At 37.2% G+C, this 24,617-nt stretch overlaps 1 protein-coding gene and 1 long non-coding RNA gene across 4 annotated transcripts in view; one reads left to right on the forward strand and one right to left on the reverse strand.

Annotated features, from left to right (window-relative positions):
- Positions 1-24,617, forward strand: part of LOC149807561 (uncharacterized) — a 71,017-nt gene that overhangs the window by 30,494 nt on the left and 15,906 nt on the right. The window contains exon 3 of one of the 3 annotated variants that reach the window (XR_016422904.1): positions 22,774-22,863. The exons of 1 other annotated variant lie outside the window; for it this stretch is intronic. This is a non-coding gene — a long non-coding RNA (uncharacterized LOC149807561). Of the gene's footprint in view, positions 1-17,021; positions 18,064-22,773; positions 22,864-24,617 lie in introns of those variants that run through there. One more of the 3 variants, XR_016422897.1, reaches the window with a different exon arrangement.
- LOC149807563 (uncharacterized) lies at positions 1,677-7,446 on the reverse strand. The gene is made up of 2 exons (XM_089967848.1): positions 7,022-7,446; positions 1,677-4,989 (listed from the first exon to the last, which is right to left on the reverse strand). Exon 2 carries the CDS (start codon positions 4,967-4,969, stop codon positions 2,813-2,815), a length of 2,157 nt encoding a protein of 718 aa, XP_089823974.1. The 5' UTR covers positions 4,970-4,989; positions 7,022-7,446; the 3' UTR covers positions 1,677-2,812.

The following is a 24,617-nucleotide window of genomic DNA, read 5'->3' on the forward strand; positions in this document are numbered from 1 at the left end:
TTTGACAATGTATTCAACCCTGTAAACTTGTATATGTATGTTCCTTTTCGATATAGAGATTCATTGGAATAAAATTTAATTTCACCTACGTAGATGTGGAATTGAGAAAAGCAAGAATCAGATGTAAGTAAATGGCAAGCATGTATACAGAGTATGCTTTAAAAAAAAACTCTGCATGCTATGTTTTGCAATAACATGAATATTTATATCGTGTAGGTACATCGGATAGATAATTATCATACTGAGAACCAGCCCTTTCTAAGATCTGTATTGTTTAATTAGCATATTCTTCATTTAATTCTCTTATGACGAGATACTATCCTATGCACCATCTTCTTGAACACTTGCCAATTGTTTTCCGTAAATTCGCATAGTCCGATAAATAAGCCCCAAAACATGAACTAAGATTGATGGACGGTTTGAGGTATAATCTCATCACTTCATAGAATCATGCAGTTTGACGCCTTTGAAATTTTCAGTTCGTCAGATCATAAATGTTATCTGCCATTTTTTTTAAATATTATGCTTTCATTTTTTATTTTTGCCTTTTATTTTGATCACGCATCTTCCATGGAATCCACTATAATCGGTAGTTTTATATAGTCTTACTTACTGTTTATAGATGATTCCTTCTTATGTTCGCATTGTAATCATTCGAAAAATCCAAAGACGCTGCTGACAAACCAAATGACCATAGAACCATAAACTTCCTAATTAAATAAGGACCCAAAGTTGCATCTGATTGGTTGCTAGGCCGAACTGAATAGTCGGATCTAGCCATGAACTTCGGGATGGTGACAGAGATAGGGCTGTGTATTCCTCGTGGACGTACATATTGTCGAACCTAGGTTTTGAGCCGGAACGATCCTCTATATACCGCCAAAGAGGCACTTCAACCGATCGCAACTCCGCGAGAAATAACGGAGTCTAAAATGTACACGAATGTGTTGCAAAAAAGATCCGTCCACGTCAAAAGCATGAATTTGTAAAAAGGTGAGCTCAGACCTCAAACTGTCCATCAGTGTTATTACAGGTTGGGGGGGGGGGGCTGATTTATCTGAATAACACATAGATAGATAGATAGATAGATAGATAGATTTTATTAGGCAAATAATAATTACAGAGCAGTTTGTTAATAGTTGTTACTAAAAACATATCATTGTTGTTGTTGTAGGGTTTAACGCCATTTTTCAGCACACGATAGGCTATATATGGCGACCAGTATTAATGGTGGAGGAAGAACCCGGGAAATCCCCGGAAGGAACCACCGACCCTCGAGAAGCTACTGGCAAGCTTTATCACATTCCCGCATTGGTCGATTCCGAGACTCGAACCCACGCAGACAGAGGTGAGATGGCAGTGATCCGTGACGGAGAGCGCTTTAGACCACTCGGCCACTCGGAGCCCCATAAAACATATCATCTGTTATTGTGTATGGTGTTTTAATTTCTCACTCATACGACAGAGAAATCTAGCTAATTTTCTAATCTTCCTTTTCTTATATCTCTCCGGTTGCCTCAGCCCAGTTCTCTCAGTCATGGTGTCCAAACGCGAGCAACTGCTTTTTCAAGAGAAGCAATCCTTGTTTGCTGCTACTATACCTGACGGATTTGTTTTCATTTGTTTAGGAATAACTTTAAAAGAAAACAATAACAGAGATAAACTAAAAAGAAAACTGGATTTTTAGAGTTTACTGAGAGACAGACAAACACTGGGACAGACATAATAAACACGGATAAAAAACCAAGGATGTATACTAACCCCATCTTTCCATACTAGTGTTCTTAACTATCTACAATTGTTATAAAACAAAAAAAAAATAAGACAAAATTCCCAATAACTTTCGTGGCCATGGCCATCTGTCCTACCATGCCCCTGGAACTCATGTGGATGCACAAGAGCAAAATGAACAATTTTTTTATTTTTTTTATGGGCACCAGTTAGGTAAAGAAAGGTGGGCACTTCAAACACCCCCAAAGCATCCCCACACACTCGACCTGCTGCATTGGACAGGATTTGAACCTGCGATGTTTGGCTTGCGAATGAAGCACGCTAACTACCGAGTAACCGCGACTCTCCTCATTCATCCTAACAAGTGGATTTAATTATAACAAACACGTGACAAAATCTTAAGATGTAGATCGAAATTCATATGCGTTTGACCATACATACATACATATGTCTAGTTGTTGTCCTATTCTACACAGAAAGCAATATGCACATACTAATGCAAACAAGTGTCTAGTCTAATGATTTCGAAATCCACACTGTATTTCTCTGAATTTTCACAATTTCTAAATAAATTCCTTACGTCTGACATGCTATAGAAACTTATGATTCAGTAATCCCAACGGTCTAAATGTTTTTATATTCTGGTCTTCGTGAGAAAGAGAAAAAGAAAAGTGTCCTCTTTCAGGTATTTTTGTTTATTGTTTGTTTTTTACTTTACCATCACCTATAGATGTCAAAAAAGGTCACTAACAATATGTTTTCAGGTTTCACATGTAATGATTTCTATACAATCGAGCCATAGTCATTGCATGTGCGTGGGCTTTCATAATATACATCGCGCCATATATATATATATATATATATATATATATATATATATATATATATATATATATATATATATATATATATATATATATATATATATATATATATATATATATATATATATATATTGTGCTCTGAAGTGACTCTGCAATTTACATAACACCCAAAAGGAGAATTGTTTATCTCGAGTAGGTAGAATAGTTAGGTAGGTATTATATTTATAACTAGTTTTTTTAGGATATGTACTGAAGGATTATTTAGATACAATCCCGTCAGATTCTTCTTCGTTTAACTCCCTTATTAAGAGAGGTGCTTTCTTCGCTCTGAGAAAGACTAGTCTGTTATATGCATGTTGCACGATTTCTTGCATGTTCAATTCAATAGCTAAATCGTGGGCACGCTGGGCATGCTCAAAGGCTCTGATAGTATTTCCTCTTCGAAACTGGTAATCGGATTTCGCAACGTAATAGTCAACTTCTAAGATTTTCGGTATGGGAATTTCTGAATTTTCAAGCTGTCGGAGCAAGTCACCAGCTTGTTTCACGTCCTCTTCTGGTGGGCTCAACACACCCATGGTTAATCCATTTTCACCACAACGTAACAACAGAATAACTAAAAGACAAAGAGCATAACCAAATCCAAAGGGACCATCCTTACCGCCATCTTCTTGAAAATTTGTTAAAGCTTTCCTTAAACTCGTTTTCGCCTTTTCATGTAACCAGGTATATGTGTCAAAGGACCGTTTCTTTCGAAAGTTAAGGATTCCCGTCTGGATCATGATGCTGCGGGACTCATTCAGGTACAGCCACCCCGCAGCCCGGCCCGTGCACCCGACAGGATCGGCCTCGATAATCATCTTAGCATCATCCATTAATTCTTGTAGCTTTTCCATTTTCTTTCTCATGATATAAATTCGCGTTTTCACGGTGAACAATTCTAGAGTGAAGTATTTAGGATTACTCGTTCGTGGGGCAATCTCGAGTGCAGAGTCAATATGTTTCTTGGCAGAACTGATGTTTGTTTTAAACAGTTCCGTGCTAGCATTGAAATATCCCAATAGGCAAAGCATATTAGGTTCCTGGTGATATTTCATATGGAGAGCTGAGGAAAGAGATTCAAATTTTTTAAAATTTCCCTGGTTTATTTGAGTGCTGAGAAAATTAAAGGTCACCACAAGTCGCCTGCTCGGTAATTCATACGGAGTAATGGCTCCAGGCTGGATTGTAATAGCATCAGACACTAAGCTGTCATTGGTAATTAATACCATATCTTGGTGATGGCTGCAATGTGTGGAAAGTTGTGTATTTTGACGCGTTTTGCTCGACCTTTTGCATAATTTGGGGACAATGTCCTCCTCGTCAGTGTCAGTATATACTGCTGTATCAAGGAATGCACTATTCTTCCTGTTGTCTCCAATGTCATGTTGGGCTTTCAATTGTCCACACCCATCTGTAATCGAAACAGGTTTTGCGCCATCGATTTCATCTTGGCTCCACTCCGTCGGTTGTTTAGTGGTCGGTCTTGTAGAGAAATCTATATTTGGAACGTTTAAGTATTGCTTTTGAATGATATTGTGATCCGTATTTTCGAGCATTTGTACATTATTGTGGCACTGTTCAAATATATTTGTATTTTCATTGATTGTATCCACGATGTAACTGTACTTTTTCTTTAGAGAAAGTTTCAACACGGATACAACACGATCGTCATGACTGTTAGCAAGACAGTGCAGGAATGTCTTGCATCTCTCCTTACGGGTAGACCCCCCTCTAATTCTCTCACAATCGTCATCGCTGAGAATTTGTTCTTGAAAATGAAGGTCAAGGATATCGATTGGTTCAATGTTTTCAAGCAGCAGACAGCAATGTCGTCTGCAAATTCGTGATACCTGTGACTTTTTCCTATATCTCGGGACGAAGGGTCTACACTTACAACAAACATTTCGTCCTTTTTCTACATTCTTAACATGACTTTCGCCGTAATCTTTTCCACGTCGAGTGTTCGTAACCATGACGTTTTCGACATTTTGTTCACTTCCTGTAGTCGCTACAACATCTTTCTCACAATCTGCAACTTTCATCCCATTTTCTCCCTGGAGACATGATGTCTCTGCAGAAGTCCTTGTGTAATGTTGTCTGTTGATTCTGAGTAATGTGTCCAGATGAGGGAACATATTTTTCGCTCTCAGAGCCCGTTGGAAAGATCCGTATGCAGACGGACCTCTCTTCGGAAGTACTGATAACAGAAGATGACACCTTTCCTTCCTCGTTTTGCCATTAGATATCGATTCGACATCATTTTCAGTCAGAATTCCATCTTCTACCAGGTAGCCCAGTACTGTTTGGGGTTCCAAGTCTTCAACCAAAGCCACGCGGCTTTTACGTAATGATCTTTTGTCTTCTGGGTCCATCACTGCCCCCTCCTCAGATGCTGCAAAAATAAGATGTCATTCAAAGAATGATACGATCTTTTCTACTTTCAAAGAAAATTTTACATGAGTCTTTTCAACTGCAATGCGTCAGTGCATATACATGTAATTTCATAGGAACAAAGCTTACGTTTTGAACGAAAAAGGCTTAGCATAATCGTATTTGGAATACAGTGATAGCACGAATAACATTCACACTTTGTCTCTACAAGATACTCGTTGGAACCAAATGCTAGCACATGCAGAGATTTGTGGTCGTCCTAGCTATATACGGTGGCTCTCAGCGGGAACCACAGTTACAGCCCTATTGATGGCTGTGATGATCATATTTACAATCATCAAACTGCGTTCAAAATGGTTGTGTAAGCATTGGATAAATACCTTTAATTATTGTTGGACGCCAGAGTGTGTGTAACAGTGCTTGACAATATACGTTCATAACGTGTGTCGATTTTTACTCTGCAAAATGATTTGCAATATCGCTGTCCTCTATTAAAAACTGACTGCCGTTACGTAAGAAGCGTATTTGTCAACTAAATTATCATGAACGTTTACTCAATTTGCATAATCTCACAATACATCGTCGTTAGAACTCTACAGTCGTAAACTATGTAACAGAAAAGAAACTCCGACAAGTTCGGTAAAATTAACAAATAACCTATCTCCCTAGAATACAAAGTAAAATTCAAATGACGCATTATTATATATCAGTCAGACATTAAACAAGGCAGCTATGGAAATTATGTCACTTGAGAACAAACACATGCATGAAGATTCGTGAATTAAGTTTATGACGTATGCAAAGAGTTATGTAATGCCATGTATACCTTGAAATGATGTACCTCGTATACGTGTTTCTGGAATCGTGGCCTACAAAAAAAAAACAACAACAACAACAACAACAATAATAATAATAATAATAATAATTAGTAGTAGTAGTAGTAGCATTGTTATTCAAACGTATTTTCAAAACCCATACAAAGGTCTGAAATCTCCACCGGTCTTTCCTCAGAGATTTGTTTATTAAAGTGTATAGTGTGAATATATTATCAACCGTCGAGTATTCAGATATGACGCCAGCGTGTTATGGGTTATTAATATCACTTTTTGAAGACTCAAATTAGTATTACTGCTGTCTAGTCTTGTTAAGTATTGTTATGTATATTTAATTTATAATGTGTGGGTAACTTTTCTCCATGATTGTAAGTTGTAAACAACATGTTCATGTAAGTAGTAAACAAGTTCATGTAGAATTCAAAGTTAGTCTTATTTACAGTTAGGCTAGGTTTATCTTCAGATTCTACTTAGAGAATATTTAGTCTACATGGTGAATGTTTAAACTGGTCTACTCAAACTTCCATCCAGATGTAAACTTACTCGAAATAAGGTTCGATCTCCGGCCGAGTCATACCAAAGACTTACAAAAATCGTACTAACAGCTACCTCGCTTGGTGCTCAGCATTATGAGGTTAGTGTTAGGACTGGTCGGCCTGGTGTCAGGATAATGTGACTGGGTGGGACATCATGATACATGTCTGCGGCATGATGCCCCTATAAACTGCCACATTGCAGACATCGTAGCGATATGACTGAAAAATTGTTAAAGCTACGTTAAAAATCCAAAATCACATCACATCACATCAAATGCACTTTTAAAAACAAAACACTCCATAGAGCATCGTTTTTCCTTTAAGATATAAGAGTTCAAGCTGATCAGTTAGATAACGTGCACATTCAACTTTTATTTGTAAAATTGTATCTGGTCGAAATCCATTCTCAAATTGCATGTATATACTTGTAAAAGTGTATCTGTTTAAAGCACCACCAACCCTTGCCCCTATGTGTGGGCGCCCATGATATCTATACTTGTAAATTTTGTTAAGTAGTTTGAGCTCTTTTCACTGCTATACTCCTGATGTACCGGAAATATCCCCGACATCAGTGTCCACAGAGAATTAACCTGATACTGATACTACTATTACTACTACTATTACAACTACTAATACTACTGCTACTGCGAAAGACAGTACTTACCTCCTAGTCACTGTTACATTCTTCTCGGTTATTTCTCATATTAGTTTCATTTTAGGCAAAAATATGATGACTAATAACGGAATTTCCCTCGGAAAACATAAACAAGTCTGTTAAATCTTGCACGGAGCACAATTATCGTCTAACTAAATATTGTATACGCTTCACAATTATGTCTAACATGCAACTGTCGGTCTGGCAGGTTGCCATTTAATGTATAACACAAGGAAACCGTACGCATTATAAATGTATTTAAATGTTGGATAATGCACATCATCAATCACAATAGCCCTAGATCTGTGGTGAAAGGATGCATTGGCAAATCAGGCTCTACTGTTATCATCCAATGGCAGGTAAAACAAAACGCCTAGACCTTTTACTATGAGAGTATCGTGTGACACTTTATCTGGATCAAAATCATTAGCTGTTTATTTAACGCTGAGCAAGACTATACATGTTACAGAAGCTGATTCATAGATTAATGATTAATTTCCTGTAACTCAACAAGTGGCATTGCGAATGAGTAGTTATGGGGGCCACTATGGCGATAGGTTTGACAGGCATGGCGATTACAGGACTCACGGTACTAATTCAACTCCTATAGTATTCATATGGAAACATCATCATATTCAAAATTAAATAACTTAAAATGTCTGGGTGCTGATGATTAGACCTATATTTCTCCATGCACAACTATCCTTGGTGCAAGTTTCTGTGTGGAGAACACCGTATGAGCCGCAGCTTTTTTTTCATCTACATGTGCATGAAACACCTGTTATCGATTCTGCACCAAATGAATCGGGTGCTACTTTCATTGAGTGCTCCTAAGTCAAGTGTGTAAAAAACACTAAAATTGCACCAATAGAATCTTGTGTACGTTTTTTTTTAAATTACAGATAAGATAAGCTCTCAAAAGATATTTTTACTAAACTTTTACTTTTCATTATGAACCAATTATGGACCACCAATCCCGTATATACTCTATTGCTTTTTCACCCATTTCCAGACTGGTTCACAGTTCTTCCATACAATTAGCACCGTGTGTCCTACAGGATTTTAACACTGGATTGGCTGGCATGGCGGTTAGCATAAATTATCATTGGGGTTATGTATTGTGGTTATCATAATTAATATTATATGGTGGCATGGCGGTCATTGAATTTAACACAAGGTCTGTGCCAGTCTGAGGCTTGTGAAGCCATTGAATGTTGCCTGGCACGCGCTATTAGAAGTTTAGTCGGTGTTCAACAACATTATATGTTACAAAGGCTGATTCGTATATCAAATAGTAGATTCATGCAAGTCCCAAAGTAGTATTGCGAATGAGTAGTTATGGATCAACGTTATGCGGTAAATGGAATGGTATGGCGATTATAGAAATTTAACAATGGAAGGGCTGATTTGACGTTTATTGGAAATTAAAATTTGTTACTGGTATATTGGCCAGGGACACCCGCAGAATTTATTTATTTTTTTTGGGGGGGGGAGTGGAGGGGGGCAAACAGGTAATGATTACCTATTACATTTTACGGGTGTTGGCCAAAACAAGTTTATAGGTGAAATCCGGAGGGGTGACAAATTACAAATTAGATTACTGTAAAGGACAGCTTGGTCCTAAACCCTCAACAAGCTATGAAGGAATTCACAATTCAAATCATGCCTATTATAGAGATGGACAGTTATGTGGAAATGACATTTAATTAAACACTAAATTAAACTATTCAAGAGAATTACATTTTGAACATGTTTAGTATTTTAGTGTTATTTATGTGTATAATTCATTAAAAAAAAAATACGCCACGTCATCAAATAATCAAATGAGTCATTGGCAAACAGACCATGCAAACAAAACATAAGTTTTACAATCTTCCTGAATATTGGTCAACCCCATGGAGGGGAGGGCAGGTAGAGAACGTCATTTTGATGCAATTCGTGCGATATATGATTAATATCAATTATACCTAGTATACATGTCGCACTTAACAAGAATTCGTTGTCGTTCGTTATTCATACCAACATGCTGAGGTGCTTTGTGAATGTTTACACGTTTACCCATTACCACCACTTCATGGCACTGAAACATCCTTCTGTGATCAAAAGAAATAAAATTAGAATAAACTTTTTGAAATTAAGACATGACATTTTGTGCTGTCTTGTTCAGAACAACAATACTATTTTGTGTGTGAAATTTTGTGTCTTTATTACCTTTACTGTCATAATTACACAATTTTAAAGCCAACTCTGCATCCTCTGTTCTCAAAGTGATTGTCGAAAGGTCAGATCGTTAAAGTTGCGGGATACAGTATCCTCTACATCCCTTCATCATACACAAACAGCTTTTGTTCCTAGGTTATCTGTGATGCATCATGTGGTGTTACAAAGAGTGGCAATCGGCCTGCTTGTTACCGAAAGAGTTGACGACATGATTGTTTCTGACTCTGTTCAAACTCATCTCGCTATCTTCAATGATATTTTACTGGAAGATGAAGTAATTTTATGTTACCCACAAAGGACATTTTGCAACGCCTGTATCTGATAGGAGAGATCTGATTCGCTTCGGAAAAACGAAATACACTATTGACAAAGGATATTTACCCAACTGGATGACATAAATGTTTCTTTCGAATGGATGGGTTAGTGGATGTGTCCGATCCCCATCTCCACCGATATCTCTAAATTGAAAATATGAATGGAAAACGTTTACAACGAACATTTTATTTGCCTCAGTTACAACGTGTAAGCAAGACAATGGACAACTTCTACGATATCGAAAGTTTTCCTGACCAAAGAACATGCAAAGTCGGAAAATGTGGCATTAAAGAGCAGTTTCGTTGGACAATTTGTGCACGAAGTTTCGAATCATGGTTTGTAGTCAAAGAACGTGCAAACATGCTGATAAATCCCGTGTCACCTTCATCAACATCATTACTATAGGAGCCACATAAAAGTAACATCGGCCGGGAGGTGTAGAAAACTTGTCGTCAACAATCAATTTCTTTCAATGGCGTGGATGCATGTTCTAGACTGAATCAAAATAACGTTGTGTTTCATTTGATGACTCGTGGAGATCTTTCGTAAAGCTGTAAACGACCTCACTTAGACTGACTAGAAGTACATCCAAGTACCCTATACAACAAATGGAAGTCAAAACTTTCCCCGTTATTTCTGAACGCTGATCATGACATCCAAGGCCAACTGCCTAAACGTTTGTTCATTGGCATCATGAGCAATTCTGATCTCAACATAATTATTGGTAAGAATCCTTTCCAGTTCCAACATGTCATCAGACTTTTTGAAACTATATTTGCAAGAAAAATCATCGGAGATCCTACTTGACCATATTTAAAGCGACAGAACAATTGGAGACCAACTGCTCCCTCGATGATGCAGGAGGATGTTGTTTGTGGTGGTTTAATTTATCAAGATCAAGGCATAGGCGAGGGACATTTTCACCCTTTGAAACCAGGAAACCTCCGTGTGTAACTTTGTAACAACCCTCGAAGACACAGTAAACATAACATTTGGATGGATAATTCGACAATACCCTTGAAGTCAACAGTCTGAGAGAATTGATCCTAGGCTATTAAGACATGGAACACGAAACTATGGACAATAATAATGATCAAACACGGGATCTACGGCAGTCACAGACATAACCACAGCGAGAATAAACGAAAACAGTGTCACAATGGCCAGAACAAAAAAAAAACATGTTTGGTCTCCTGTTTTGCTCGCCACCTCGCTGAAAGAATCACACTACTGACCAGAGTAAATTGTTATGGCTGTCAGATCGATCATCCTAATCAAGTGCAACACAATAAATGTTCAATGATGGATGAAGAAGAAAAGTTGGAAGATTATCTAGAAGAATCATGGATACTTATCTTAGAAGAGAAAATCTTTAACGAGTGGTGTAAAACCTTGAAAGACCATTGGAAATCTCCACCGCCCAATGGAAACCAAACACATTGAATCTCTCTTGCACCAGAATACCCAAACTTTACGTTCGTCGGCTTACTTGACAGACTTCTTTAAAGAAAAACTCGAGTGTGAAATCGCTGCTTAGCATTATCTTTGAAAAGAATGAGCACCTTTGACATTTATTACCCTCTGACCCATGGCTCCATGGTTTCCACAGGTTTGCGCTAAAAATTAATTTCGTCATCAAAAATCTAAAGACGTTCAAGCTTATGTTATCACCTTGGATGACACTCATTGACTTGAAACCCGTTGGTGGGTAATATGATTTCACAATGATCACGTTGTTGAATATTTTGATTCTTATTTATTACCTCCTGTGAAAGATGTCGTTGACTTTATGAGAAGAAATGCCGTATTCTCTCGATTACATTATATGAGATTGCAACGACCAGTTTCGATGATTTGTACAAAATATTGTGTATTTTCTTAATCAGTGATGTTTTGAATTCCATCGAGAGCATTTATTATTTTTGTATGGACTTGATTTCTCTAGAAATGATCCACAAATAGACATGCGGTTCAGTGACATGTATGGATATCTATTCGCTTTAGCAGTGTCAATCCATGGCAAAATTTCTGTTTTAGGTCATTGGAAACCACGCCTTATTACCCAACGTTGTCATCGTTGTAAGTAAGTTCATATTTAACTTGTTTGCATTTGTATGTCCCACTTTGATATTATATTGTATATAAAGAGAGGTGCTGTTGTAATCCTCCATCTTCATTTTCTTTGTTTTGCGCCTGATTGATTTAGCAGGGCGTGTTTTTTTTTTTAAAGATGCTGCCTTTGAGAAAACAAATGAGCTATTTCTTTTATGATTTGATTTTTGAAAATAAATTATTTTCCTTGTTGTTTCAGTCTTTATTTTGATCTCCTCTTTGTCCTTTTGTACATTTCACTGACTAGAACGCTTATGTCTCGTGTGAACCTATCAAGTAACTAATAATTAAAACAATTTTAATAGCTTTTGATTAAAAGGTCGTACTTTTGAATCTGATAGTGGAAGTAAAAGTGTTTTTGTTCTAAATTTTCTCGAAGTTTAATTCCGTTGCACGTTACTTATGAAAATAATCCCAGGGCGCTACAGTGTGATAGAACCCAAGAGTTTTGTTCTTTCAAGCAATGTGATGAATCGCAGAAAAATTTATATTGTTTGCTGTTTCCAAATATTTTTACTATGGGATTTTATGATAACTCATTAATAGGTCTGTCATTCTGTTGGGAAGGGATTGTAAGATAATTTTGCATTGGGTCTGTCCGGTATTATAATGGTGTTAGGGACTGGTTATATAATAAATCTTTTTGCAGATCTGTCTGTCAACAGAATTATGTAAAAAGTAACTGCAAAACCACTCTTCTCCCTTGCTTGGCTTATAGCAGATTTCTGTTATGGAGTGCTTGTGTGGTACTATTTTCATTTTGGTTATGTTTGCAAGCAGAATTTTATTAGGAAGAGACTGAGAGAATATCTTTTCTTTCCACTCACACAGTGAATTCTGCTTAAATATTTATGTAAGTCCTTTTCTATAGTGAAGCGACTGTCAGCTGACAGAATTCTGTAAAGCCCCTAAAGTAACCAAATTAGGACGGAAACGTTTACTGCTTTGTGTGTAATAGAAAAAAATGTGAAAATTTCAAAGACGGTGACTTATTCATTAACTTGAAGTAGATACTAGCACCTTAAGAGTATATATGTAAACATTTGCTGAAAATGACATTATGGAAACTGTCAAACGCAACAGGACGCTGAACGCATTTCTATTACGTCATGCATTTATAAAATTGCTGTGCTCAGTCTCACTTTTCAACAGTTGTTATTCTTATGGGCTTAACGTAATTTTTCAGCACATGATCGCCTATATATGGCGACCGGTATAACTGGTGGACAAAGAACCCGAGAAAACCCCGCTAAGAGCCACCGATTCACAGGACCTACTGGCAAGTTTTCTCACATACACACACAGACCGAGCCTGAGCTTAAAGTGAGATGGCATTGATTAGTAAGAGACAGGACTTTAGACCACTCGGCCACACAGGGCCCTTATTTTTCAACAACAATAGCTTGTTGTGTTTGTGTTTCTTTGCTTGTCTACTGTTTTGCAAATACGCGAGTGGTGAATGGTTTGTCTTCTTGGCTTAGATTTTGCGACATTTTGACTACTTTTCCTTTGATCTTTACATACACGGTCATCCAACCATACACTGTTATTTAAAATATCGTTGAGGACATCTAAAATGCATTTTACACTTACTGCATAAAATATTCTCCCATCTACTAGATCATACTATTGACGGCGCATATATTTACCACACATTGGGATCCATTATTCGTTACGTCTTAGGAACAAGACCGCTACGGTGGCCTAAGTGTTATAACGTACGACTTGAATGTGAGAGGTCGCGAATTCGAATCCCAGCCGAGTCATACCAAACACTTATAGAAATGCTACTTCCAGCTGCCTCACTTGGCGCTCAGCATTACGAGGTTAATGTTAGGACTGGTGGGCCTGGTGTCAGGATAATGTGGCTGGGTGGGACGTGATGCTACGGGTCTGCGGCATAATGCCCCAGTGCTAGACATCACTATAAACTGCCATACTGCATACATTGTAGCGATATGACTGAAAATTTGTTAAAGCTACGTTAAAATCTAAATCACACACACACAAATACAAACACACACGTCTCAGGAAAAAAATTTAGAGCCTTTGATGGACATATCATAACACAGGATGTTACTGGCAGGCCCGGCCCTAGGATGTGCGGGGCCCAAGGCAGCATGCGATAGGCGCGAGGCCCACAAACAAAAAAGAAAATGCTTTGCGGAGAAGGGCGGGACCCAATCGGGTGCCTCGTTCGCCTTGCCCTAGGGCCTGGCCTGGTTACTGGAGTCATCAGCTGTACAAAGAGAGTCCGTCGCATCTACATTATCCGTACAGCAGTTGCACACAAATGAAACAAAGCTTCAATGAGCTTGTTTGAATAGTGTTGCCAAACAAAAATGGTATTATCCCATTTTATGTATGGGGGTTGGTTACTCTAGTAAGCAATCAGGTTAACGGTTATTAATTTATTGGAGATGCAAGACTCAGTACACCACCCCTTTCTGTTTCAGTCGCTCCTTGACAGCTAGAATAAAGATGTCAACAATTGTCTGAAATATATTGTGGGCTCGAGCCTATGGCTCGGTCAACGTAGATAAAGAGCCTGTTAGAATGAGTTTGTTATGAAAGATTTATCTCCCTTGAACTATAAACCCTGGTTTCTCTTAGGTCTCACTGGACAGTTTATCTGGTGAATTTTCATCCGACGATGACCAATTACAGAAAAATGAGAATAATTTTACGCTGAAGATACAAATAAAAACAAACTAATGATTTTTGTAGAAAGCATACATGTGAGATTTTGACTGCAGTAATCAGGTTAATTCCTGATGCAACTGGTGGTTTTTATACTGAACCAACACTGCCACCAACCCCTAAATTTTACATTCATTTTTGACAAGAAATAGCTATTTTGAATATTTTTCTGTGACAAGGCAGCTAAAAGAATCAGTATGTGCTTTATGCATGAATAAAATTCACTAGTACTGTAACAAATTAGCATACTTTTCATCACCCCTCAACCATCTAGATTTTTAGATATTTACCTCTGTAGCAGACACACATAAATACGTAAGCCAAGTCGACAGCTCATTTGCAGCCCAAGTTACGCATTTCATCTCCAATGCAAATCTAACTGTGACAGGCAGTCACCAACAAGCCAACCTATTTTCAAGCCTAACTCAAAGTAAATCTGAACCACATTATAGATTTAGCTTATGTGTGAACTTATAAATGCTAGGCTTGTGATAATTAGGTTCATGCCTTCTACCTTAAAAATTAGGGGGGTGTCAAATACGAAACTATCCAGTGAGACCTTAATCAGTCTTCGAGACCTTTGAATCCTCAAGATATCTGGCAGATTTTCCACTTCGACCTGATAGCGGTTTTGTCAAACATTCTATTTCACAGTACGTGCTAATAGTTTGTATTGAACAACATCGAACCACGTGACAAGAAAAAATACTTACTTGATGGTGAGTATATATGCATATGTTGATTAATCTTAACTGCACTTTAAAATGATTTATTTTAATATATATATATATATATATATATATATATATATATATATATATATATATATATATATATATATATATATATATATATATATATGTGTGTGTGTGTGTGTGTGTGTGTGTGTGTGTGTGTGTGTGTGTCTGTGTGTGTGTGTATTACGGTGCTACATCATAATAATGTGAAAGATTTAATAGTTACGACCTTGTAAGAGTTGTAACTTTAAACTCGAGGAACCATTCACATATGTGTTTGCTTTTATCACAACTATCAAAGCTAACAAACATAAGTGTGGGGGTGGGGTGGGGTGAAGTAGACTAAAAAGGTGAACTGCGATCATGCACGCATTAATCCAGTATAAGATGGTGTTGTTTTGTTGCGGGGGGGGGGGGGGTAGGGTGTTTGTTTTGTTTTGTGTATTTTGCATGGGGAAGGGTTCATATTCGATATTTGTCTACGAGTTACCTTATCAGCGGTTGTCTTGCATGGTCGGGTTACCCATACCGTCAATAACATGTGGCATTATCGTCTGCTTGACACACCCTTCTAACGAATATCAAGGTTACATATCATGACACACATCTGATTACCGGTAACGTCTATCCTAAACGAACCTACTGTAACCACATAGCCTCACAGACTCACTCGCACGCGACAAATTTAGTGGTCATATGTACCCCAGATGGCCTGATCTGCACTCCGTACCCCAATGATCCCATCCAACATCTGCCTCCGCCTATAAACTGACAGTCAGATGTCAACGGTTTTGTACTTTTTCAATTACATTTCTCCTCCCTCCATTATCCTACATTAAACTAACATATCTTATTTGTAAATGATCAAAACTGCCAAAGGCACATTATTGTGACTGGATTAAATGAAGACTATATCCGTAAATCTGTCAACACTAAAAAAGTCAGCAAATTGCGGCAAAATCCGCAATTATATTATCAGACAGGTATATTATCAGACAGGTATATGGCACAGTGACAACATGTGAAGGACATCAATTCCAAATTAAGAGATAGCTACATAAATACAATAACTGCTAAATTTTCTAAATCAGCAAAATCCCTACAGTTCCTACCGATCTGAGATAAAATGAGCAGCCAACTCTCTTAAAACGCCCTTTTCTTCTTCGGCAAGGTGGCTTCTTAACACAGGTCAAATTGTATATGGTTGAAAGAAATATGAAGGATCATGTTGACATTTAGAAACGATCATCTGAATTCAAGGAAAGTAAGAATTTCCGTTTGACCAGTCCAGTTAATGAATTTATCGAGTCTATTCAAAGGGCAATTCCTGCGCAGCAATGAGATCATAAGCTATGTGTATTCGGTAACACGATTCCATGTTAATTAAATATGATGCTTAATATTCACATAATCAAACTCCCTAGACTCAAATAATTAGGTTTAACTCTGAATTGCTCACAACTTCAAAACTTAAGACGGTGATAGAATAGAGAAAGTGTGTGTGAGTGTTTGTGATATGGATTTTTAACATAGCTTTAACAACCTCTCTGTCATATCGCTATGATGTCTTGCACATGAGGCATCATGCTGCAGACATGTAGCATCATGTCCCATCCACTCACATTATCCTGACACCAGGCCTACACTGACCTCTTAATACTAAGCGCCTAGCGAGGCAGCTGTTAGTACCATTTTTTATAAGTCCTTGGTATGATTCGGCCGGGGTTTAAACCCGCGATCGACATCGTCTAAGGCGGACGTTCTAACCACTAAGCCACCGGAGTGGTCCAAAGAGAAAGTAAATTTAATTCAAATGAATTATACGTTGAAAAACAAGAAGCTGTACAAAAATATGCTACGTGTAAAATTCCCCAAACTCATTATCTTTTCTTTATTTTTTCATACTAATTTTAACATTATTTCAGGTTCCTGAATTACAGAGAAACAAACTGGGTTGATGAAGAAAAAGAACTATATTAATTATATATTAAATGTCTTAATAAAATTATGATGCACGAAGGTTGTCCACCAACAGCATCGTCAATCAAACTCATTATTTTGTTTCCTTTACACGTGTTACGTTATAAGGAAGGAACAATAGCCAGATTGCAACATGTATATGCTAGACCATGAGGCTAATTATTCGCTTCATAAATGTTGCGAGTGTAAGCCGACATCAAAAAGACGGGTGGGAAGCCAGTTGTATATAACATGGCCATAGGAACATGTTACTGGCGCCTTATTTGGCTGCGTGTGATTCACAGGTAAGTGGCATGAATTGCCGGTTTTGGCTCAAAGGAACATCACGTAGGGGTCGTAAATCCACCCTTGACAGACTGCCGGGGGGGGGGGGCAATGTCTGCTATTTATGTAGACCATGGGTGAATCGACATCCACTCGGAATTGAGCAATGCGTGGCCACCATTGGAATCGCAAGTTTAAATCTAGTTTCTTGAAACTAACCGTCAGTAGTCGCTAAACCATCTTGCGGGAATTGCATAAGGAAGTTATAAGCTACTCCGACGTCGTTCGAAATTGGCGGAAAACATTGTTATTCTGGGAATTACAAATGAGCTTCGGAAAGGTCAGTGACTTATTCGCTCGATTGTCGCAATCTATTACGGCAAGATAATTGTACTTGAATTATATGCAGTATGTATACTTCATTACTAGAATCGTTAGTACGTAGAATTACCATTTGTAGGGTTTGATTCGTTTGTAGTGTTTGATCTACATGCATATTTTGAGATATGAGCAATGTTTATGTAAAGAATTAATATTGTAATTCGCTATTTGGTTAATTCGTAGTACCCTCGTGCATTTATTCATGTGATGTTCTAGATTTGCAAATGATGAATTGAATTATAACTTCGTATAATGGTTGCAGTGTGCACCATTCGTTAATATGGGTATTTGACTATTTGTGTATACTTTGTAGAAGTGTAATGTACAGAAATCTGATTATGTGATTGTTGTTGTAGTTGTTGTAGGGTTTAACGCCATTTTTCAGCACGATGGGCTATACATGGCGGCCAGTATTAATGGTGGAGGAAGAACCCGGAAAACCCCGGAAAGAACCACCGACCCACGAGAAGCTACTGGCAAGCTTTCTCACATGCCCACATTGGCTGAATCTTAGACTCGAACCGCCGCAGACAGAGGTGAGATGGCAGTGATCCGTAACGAAGAACGCTTTAGACCACTCGGCCACTCGGGGCCCCGGATTATGTGATAGTGTTCTGTATAATAAGATTGAGAATATATATTATTCTTATATGAGAGTCTTATGATTAAAGTCATCATAAGACTTGAAATCACCACAACGTCTGGCCAATTCCTTGAATAAATGCGTCAATCAGAAGCAATCATTCGATGCTCAAGTTACTTGGTGAATAACTTACCTGAGATCTGACACAGAGGCATGGTGATGCCAATTACAGTTGCTTCAATGTTCCCATTCCACCTCCTAATGAAATGCGTGTTTGTCAGTCTAAAATTGGTAAACGGATTTTTATAAATTCTACTTTTTTCATTATTTATTAAAACTAATTGGAGCGTATAGCACCAGTGATGTAGTAGTCTCTCACTGTAACGCTGTTCAGGGGACCCATTACAATGCACATACAACTAATTAAATTCCCAATGTCCCTCTCTATACGCTCTTCGGGGGAGCAATTACAAGATATATACAACTGATCAATTTCCGGTTGCCCCTTACTATAATGCTGTTCAGTGAATCAAATACAAGGTACATACAATTAATTAAATTACCGTAGTCTTTCGCTATAACACTGTCCAGGGGAGCAAATTCAAGGCACCTACAACTAATTAAATTCATATATCCCCTCATTATGACGCTATTCGGAGTATCAACCATAAGAAATATTATTCAGTTCTGAGATACCATAGTGGTAATAAAAAAATTTAAATCATATGTCTGTTTAAGTTTGGTATAACACATTTGATCCTGTACGTGTCGTCTCCTTGACGAAACTTGAAATAGGATACAACTTGTATGCTGCATGTTTCGTTTAGGAGAAAAATCCCATTGTAGACGCCAACAATAAAAATCTTGTCAGGTAAAACCTCTCCTTTTTACACCGGGTAGTACATGTGCGGCGACAGCAATAAAATGAAAATAATTTTAGATTCAAGCCTACTATTGCATACAGCTTTCCCAAATGTAGGCTTCTTGCGTTAATTTATATCGGTAATTGTTATAAGCCAATCGGTGACCTTCATTATTTGGACATTTTATATATCATAATTGTGTTGTAAAATAATTCCTTGACCATAACAATGATCCGTGTTTGAAGCCTGGTCGCAATGTACTGAATGAAGCACGTTCAATATCAAACTACCTTCATCCCATGATTGTGATCCACGTGTTATACGAATGAACGAACAATACTTACACGCTGTATAAAATACTTACACGCTGTATAAAAAGGTCATTGTATGCATGTTTCTCCTGTGTCTTTTCTTTTATATTTAAAAGAAATTCATTAAATAAAAATTCATTGTTCACTCTCAGATAAAATTTAGTATTATGGTGAATATATGTACAGGTTTGCTATACACATTTTGTGGCATCTAATATAAGAAGCTGAATAGGGGCATTCATTAAAACATGACCCAGATAGTAACACATAAGGATCAAAGCGTGCTTTCCCATGTCAAGATAAGAAATTCCAGCCTCTGTGTGTGTGTGTGTGTGTGTGTGTGTTTACTTATTCAGCCATAAATGTGTGTAACGACTGTGGCTTATTTAATTAAGTCTTATCCCAATAACTTAATATTTCTTTAAAAAATAATTTACGCTTTTATTATGAAATTTATTGCATAGATCTTGCTCTATTAAGTACTGATATATTTGTATATCCATGGACATTTTCTCAACAGTCAACACTCGAACACATACAACCCGTATTTTACTTGGACTCAGTTTTGAACTGATTTATCTCATTTTGAATGGCTTTCTTCTGTACCAAGATTCATCCATTGTAATTGCCAATGATGAAGTCATTCCATGAAGGGTACATGGACAAAGGACGACCAGCGAAGCACCAAGTGCCTCAAAGGAGGAAGACAAAAACTATTCTAATGGATTGTTGTCATTCTTGGAAAAACTAACTTTAAAATTCGATGAATTGGTCAAGACTGAATTTTTGGTTCTGTTAATTGTCAACATTATACAATTTCAGAAAACCAAGAAAGATAAAATAGGTGTCACATTCGCCTCCACATCACTGAATGATTACAGTACAGTCACCAGAATTTACAGAAATAATCACGTCATAGTGATCATATTCTATAAATAAATAATTTCCTTTAAATCGATACAAGAATGCTAAATCTAAATCTAGGATCACCACCATAAAGGAGAGGAAAAGATACTCTAAAAATAGACTGGCACTGCAGTCATACTGACCCAAAAGTAATAAGTACAATGTACCTGTCACGAAAGTGTGTGTACTCAAATACCTTTGTATAATATATGAACGAAAATGTACATGGGCTACAGATTTTACTATAATTCAGAGTGATTATTCTTTCCGGAGAACGAGTCTTATATAAATGTGCTTAAAAGAATAACAATTTTAAAATAATAAATTAGTTGAGTCGTTTTTAAGAAATATTTTAATGCATCACGAAGTCAGCTCATGGGCGTGCATGCGTAATTTATATCGTTGTATTCTTCCTTAACTGTGTCTGTTGTATTTCATGGTTCGGTTAGAGGTCATGTTCTGGCAACCTATGTTATTACCATAATCGCTAATTCTATCAGCCAATCAAATAAAGTCTTATATCCTCCCGTTTAGAGACTGAACAGTGTGGAAGAAGACCATGAATGTAAAGCGAACAATTTGATTCACTTTCATTTACTAATTCAAAGGTCGCCATAACGGTGACCTTTGACCCAATCTGATTTCAATCAGATTGGGTCATATATATAGCTGTCTATGCACAGTTATTGAACTCTGAGTTTTGTCTAATCTGGATGGTGTGGTCGATGGTGACGTTGATTCGATGGCTAGATCTGATCTATACAGTGTGAGGGGTCAAAGGTTCTGTACTAACAGATTTACTGGATAAGGAGGCTCTCGATGGATCTTTCGGGCCGCTTAGAGAAGCGGAGCACGTGTGGCCAGTAACCTCAGCCGGAAGCTATCGAAAAAGGGTATCTTTCGTAATTGTCGACTGGACACAACGTGATTGATAACATCGTACTTCCCATTTTTGAATCAGTCTAATACCTGTAGATGAATGATATATCAATCATACTTGTTTATAGGTTTTGTACTTTGATTATATCGTGTCGATATATCCACATGTCAACCTACTTGACATAATTTCATACATTAATCATATTTGGTGATAGCTCCATGCGTTGATTATATCCGTTCATATCCGGGATCGTTTGTGTTTATTTGATGAAAAAAACAAATTATATCCATTCATATCCGGGATCTTTTGTATTTATTTAATGAAATGCCATGTTTTGTTCAGTTCCATCTAGAAACTATGTCATTTTCTTATATTCATTGTTTTAACTTTGTGCGCATCATTTTGCTATATCCATTATTGGATTTTATGCGCCCGAGCAGGGTGTCCGATTCATTCAATATTCTTATGCATTATAAATTAACAACTCATTCAAGTACTTGTGTTTTCCTTAGATCCTATCCCACCTGGCCTCAATCATCTTAATACTACCTGCTGATTATTATCATCTTGACACGTATGATCATCGGAATTTCACTCGGTCGAGTGATGAGAAAGAATCAACCTTACATGGATTATTTTTGCGTGACCATCAGAAGCTGTCTCGGTCGAGTACTGAAAATCAACCTGGCGTGGATCGTTTAATGGCATCATAATGACAGTTAAAAGTGACATTCAAGAAATGAAGAGTCTCAATTAACGAAAAAAGTAATAACTAAGGAACATGAAGTTTTCAAAATAAATGTAAACATGGCGACAAAAGATAAAATATATAAAATAAAATACAAAAGTAAAAGCTATAAAATCCGTATATATACAGGTCACGTTTTTTTAAAAACGAATCTACATTCGTTAAAAGTCAACATTTTCATGCATTATATATGAACATTCATGTACTTGTGTTTTCCCTAGATCCTCACTTCACTTGCGTGGTTCATAATCAAAAAGCTTCTGCCTGAGAGGGTGAATTCGCTCAGCATTAAGAGATTAGTGTTAGGACGGGCCGGCCTGGTGTCAGGATATTGTGACTTGGTGAGACATCATGATACATGTCTGCGGCATGATGCCCCAGTGCTAGACATCACTTTAAACTGCCTTAACGCAGACATATTAGCGATATGACTTAAAACATTTTAAAGCTACGTTTCAAATCAAAATAACACACACACACACACACACACACACACACACACACATTCTTCAGTGATGGGTTCGATCTTCCAAAGCTTTCTTGTGGCGTTTTCATTACATATATGTAACCAAGTATATAAACATGCCGGGTATAAAATAGTTTAAGCCAATATATGGAATCTTCCATTCAGAAATGAGTGACTGTAGCGTAGCATTGGCTGCTTTACCTGCCCTTCGTTATCCTTAATACTAATGTGACCTGGCATCTAACTGTAAAGATTACATTTTCAAGAGTGAACGAGTAATTCGTTTTTATTTAAGATTTGCCTTGCAAGGTTTGCGGTGTGAGAAGGGAATCCAAAAGGATGAAGAGTTTCGCTTTAATGTAGTGACAAGTAACGTGCAAACAGCTAGTAAGTATCAGTCTTACACTCAGCTAACACAAGCAATCTATTTTGTAGTCCGTATAACCAGCTAAAAATCTGTAGCATCAATGAAGACAGCCACGTTCAAGGATACGCTCAGGTGGCTATGTCTTATCACTGCCGTACGTTTTGCGGAGATCTCGCAAGAGTGGTTAACCCGATGAGGGTGAGGATCATGTTTTTGATTTCCTTCATTGATTCCGCTCACAGTGATGACAATAGCAACATGTCTGTAGGTATATATCAGAGTTACCAGAGTATCTATAACTTTGTTTCAGTACATAGCATTCTTTATTGATCTTTGTAAGCGTACTATTTTGTCACCTGTAGTCGGAGTTTGTTTGGTGACAAAAATATATATCATTGTCTTTCATATACCTTATTACCCATATCTACTAAGTCAGAGCCTTTGCCTGACCGCAGTTTCTTGTATTTTGTACCATTAAAGATTTTTTAGAAAGTTTTTTAATAAATTAAATAGTTTTGTCATTAAGGGGTCTGATGGACACGTATAGAGAAAAGCATCAATAACAAACAATTAACATTGTTTTCTTCTGACAGATTTCCTTAAGCTATGAGATCTACCTTAAATTGTCTATCGATGGATAATACATGAATCTTTGATGTTCTAAATTTGCTCCTGGGTCCGTTTTGCCCAGAAGGATTGCAGATTGTTCAGTCAATTGGTGATAAAGTATTAACTAAATTGTCCTGTATAGTTTTGTCCCAAAACGTTTGTAAAGTTTCTGTTGCTTAGCATATGCATCGGGATTAGAAAGCAAACTGTGGAAAAATAAATACTTAAAACTGTATGCTTTTTATTTATATTCATATTGTTCTAAATTTTTTATCCAAGATGTTTGCGTTTTTAATTATTTCATGGTAGGAATGATAGAAAGTAAGTTAAACGTATTTAAATAATTTGCTATAAGAGAGTGGGGATGGGTAGCTGCAAACATTTGAAATTAAAATCTAACCCTTTGACAAAGTTATGATTCAGCTCGCGAAGTGGAATGACCAGGCTAGCAGGCTTACGAGTCATTTTTCCTAGTCAGCGGATACTCTTGAGATTTTTCTTTTTTCGGGTTAGCTAAGAAAACGTGATGCTATCTAATGACTAAATTTCGGGTAGACGGACATGTGACGTCTCTCTTACTCAGCAAACTTTCTTGTTTTACTTCCGAAGAGGATGGAAGCACTCAAAAGATATGGATTATACTTTATGATTCGTTTTACGTGGGCATGAAAGAATTTTCTCATAGTACCATATGTAATTGTGATTTTTCTATTTCCCGAATATATGTACAAAGATCGGTATCACGTATCGGTTGGAAGAACTACTGAGAGCTCCCATACTCGACAAATTTATGGGTTGGTTTTTTTTCCTCCAATGAGCATACGAGACAAAGCGGAGAAACGTATTGATTCATTTTGCTTGGATTCAAACAGCACTTATCATAATTGTTGATATAAATGACTTGCCGTTTTTCTATATCCCGAATATCTCTACAAAAACAGAAACATCCTGGCAATTAATGCTATCTTCTTTCTGTGTACAGTCTTAAAAGGAAGTAGTGAATTTAACCGAAGATTTCCATTCATTAGTAGGAAATGAAAAGCGAGAGATCATATTTGTTCGTCTGCTTTTCACTTTTGATGTTGTTAATGATTTGTTTTTGTTTGCTTATTTGTTGTCTTTTTGATCGTTTTCTTTGTTCTCTTTTCTTTTCTAAGATGCAA

Source organism: Sinohyriopsis cumingii, chromosome 1 (assembly GCF_028554795.1).
Source record: "Sinohyriopsis cumingii isolate HCF-2022 chromosome 1, ASM2855479v2, whole genome shotgun sequence".
Classification (NCBI taxonomy): domain Eukaryota; kingdom Metazoa; phylum Mollusca; class Bivalvia; order Unionida; family Unionidae; genus Sinohyriopsis; species Sinohyriopsis cumingii.

Bases quoted from the DNA above. Each gene is read 5' to 3' on its own strand.
- LOC149807563 (XM_089967848.1), bottom strand. From the start codon at position 4,969: ATGGACCCAGAAGACAAAAGATCATTACGTAAAAGCCGCGTGGCTTTG.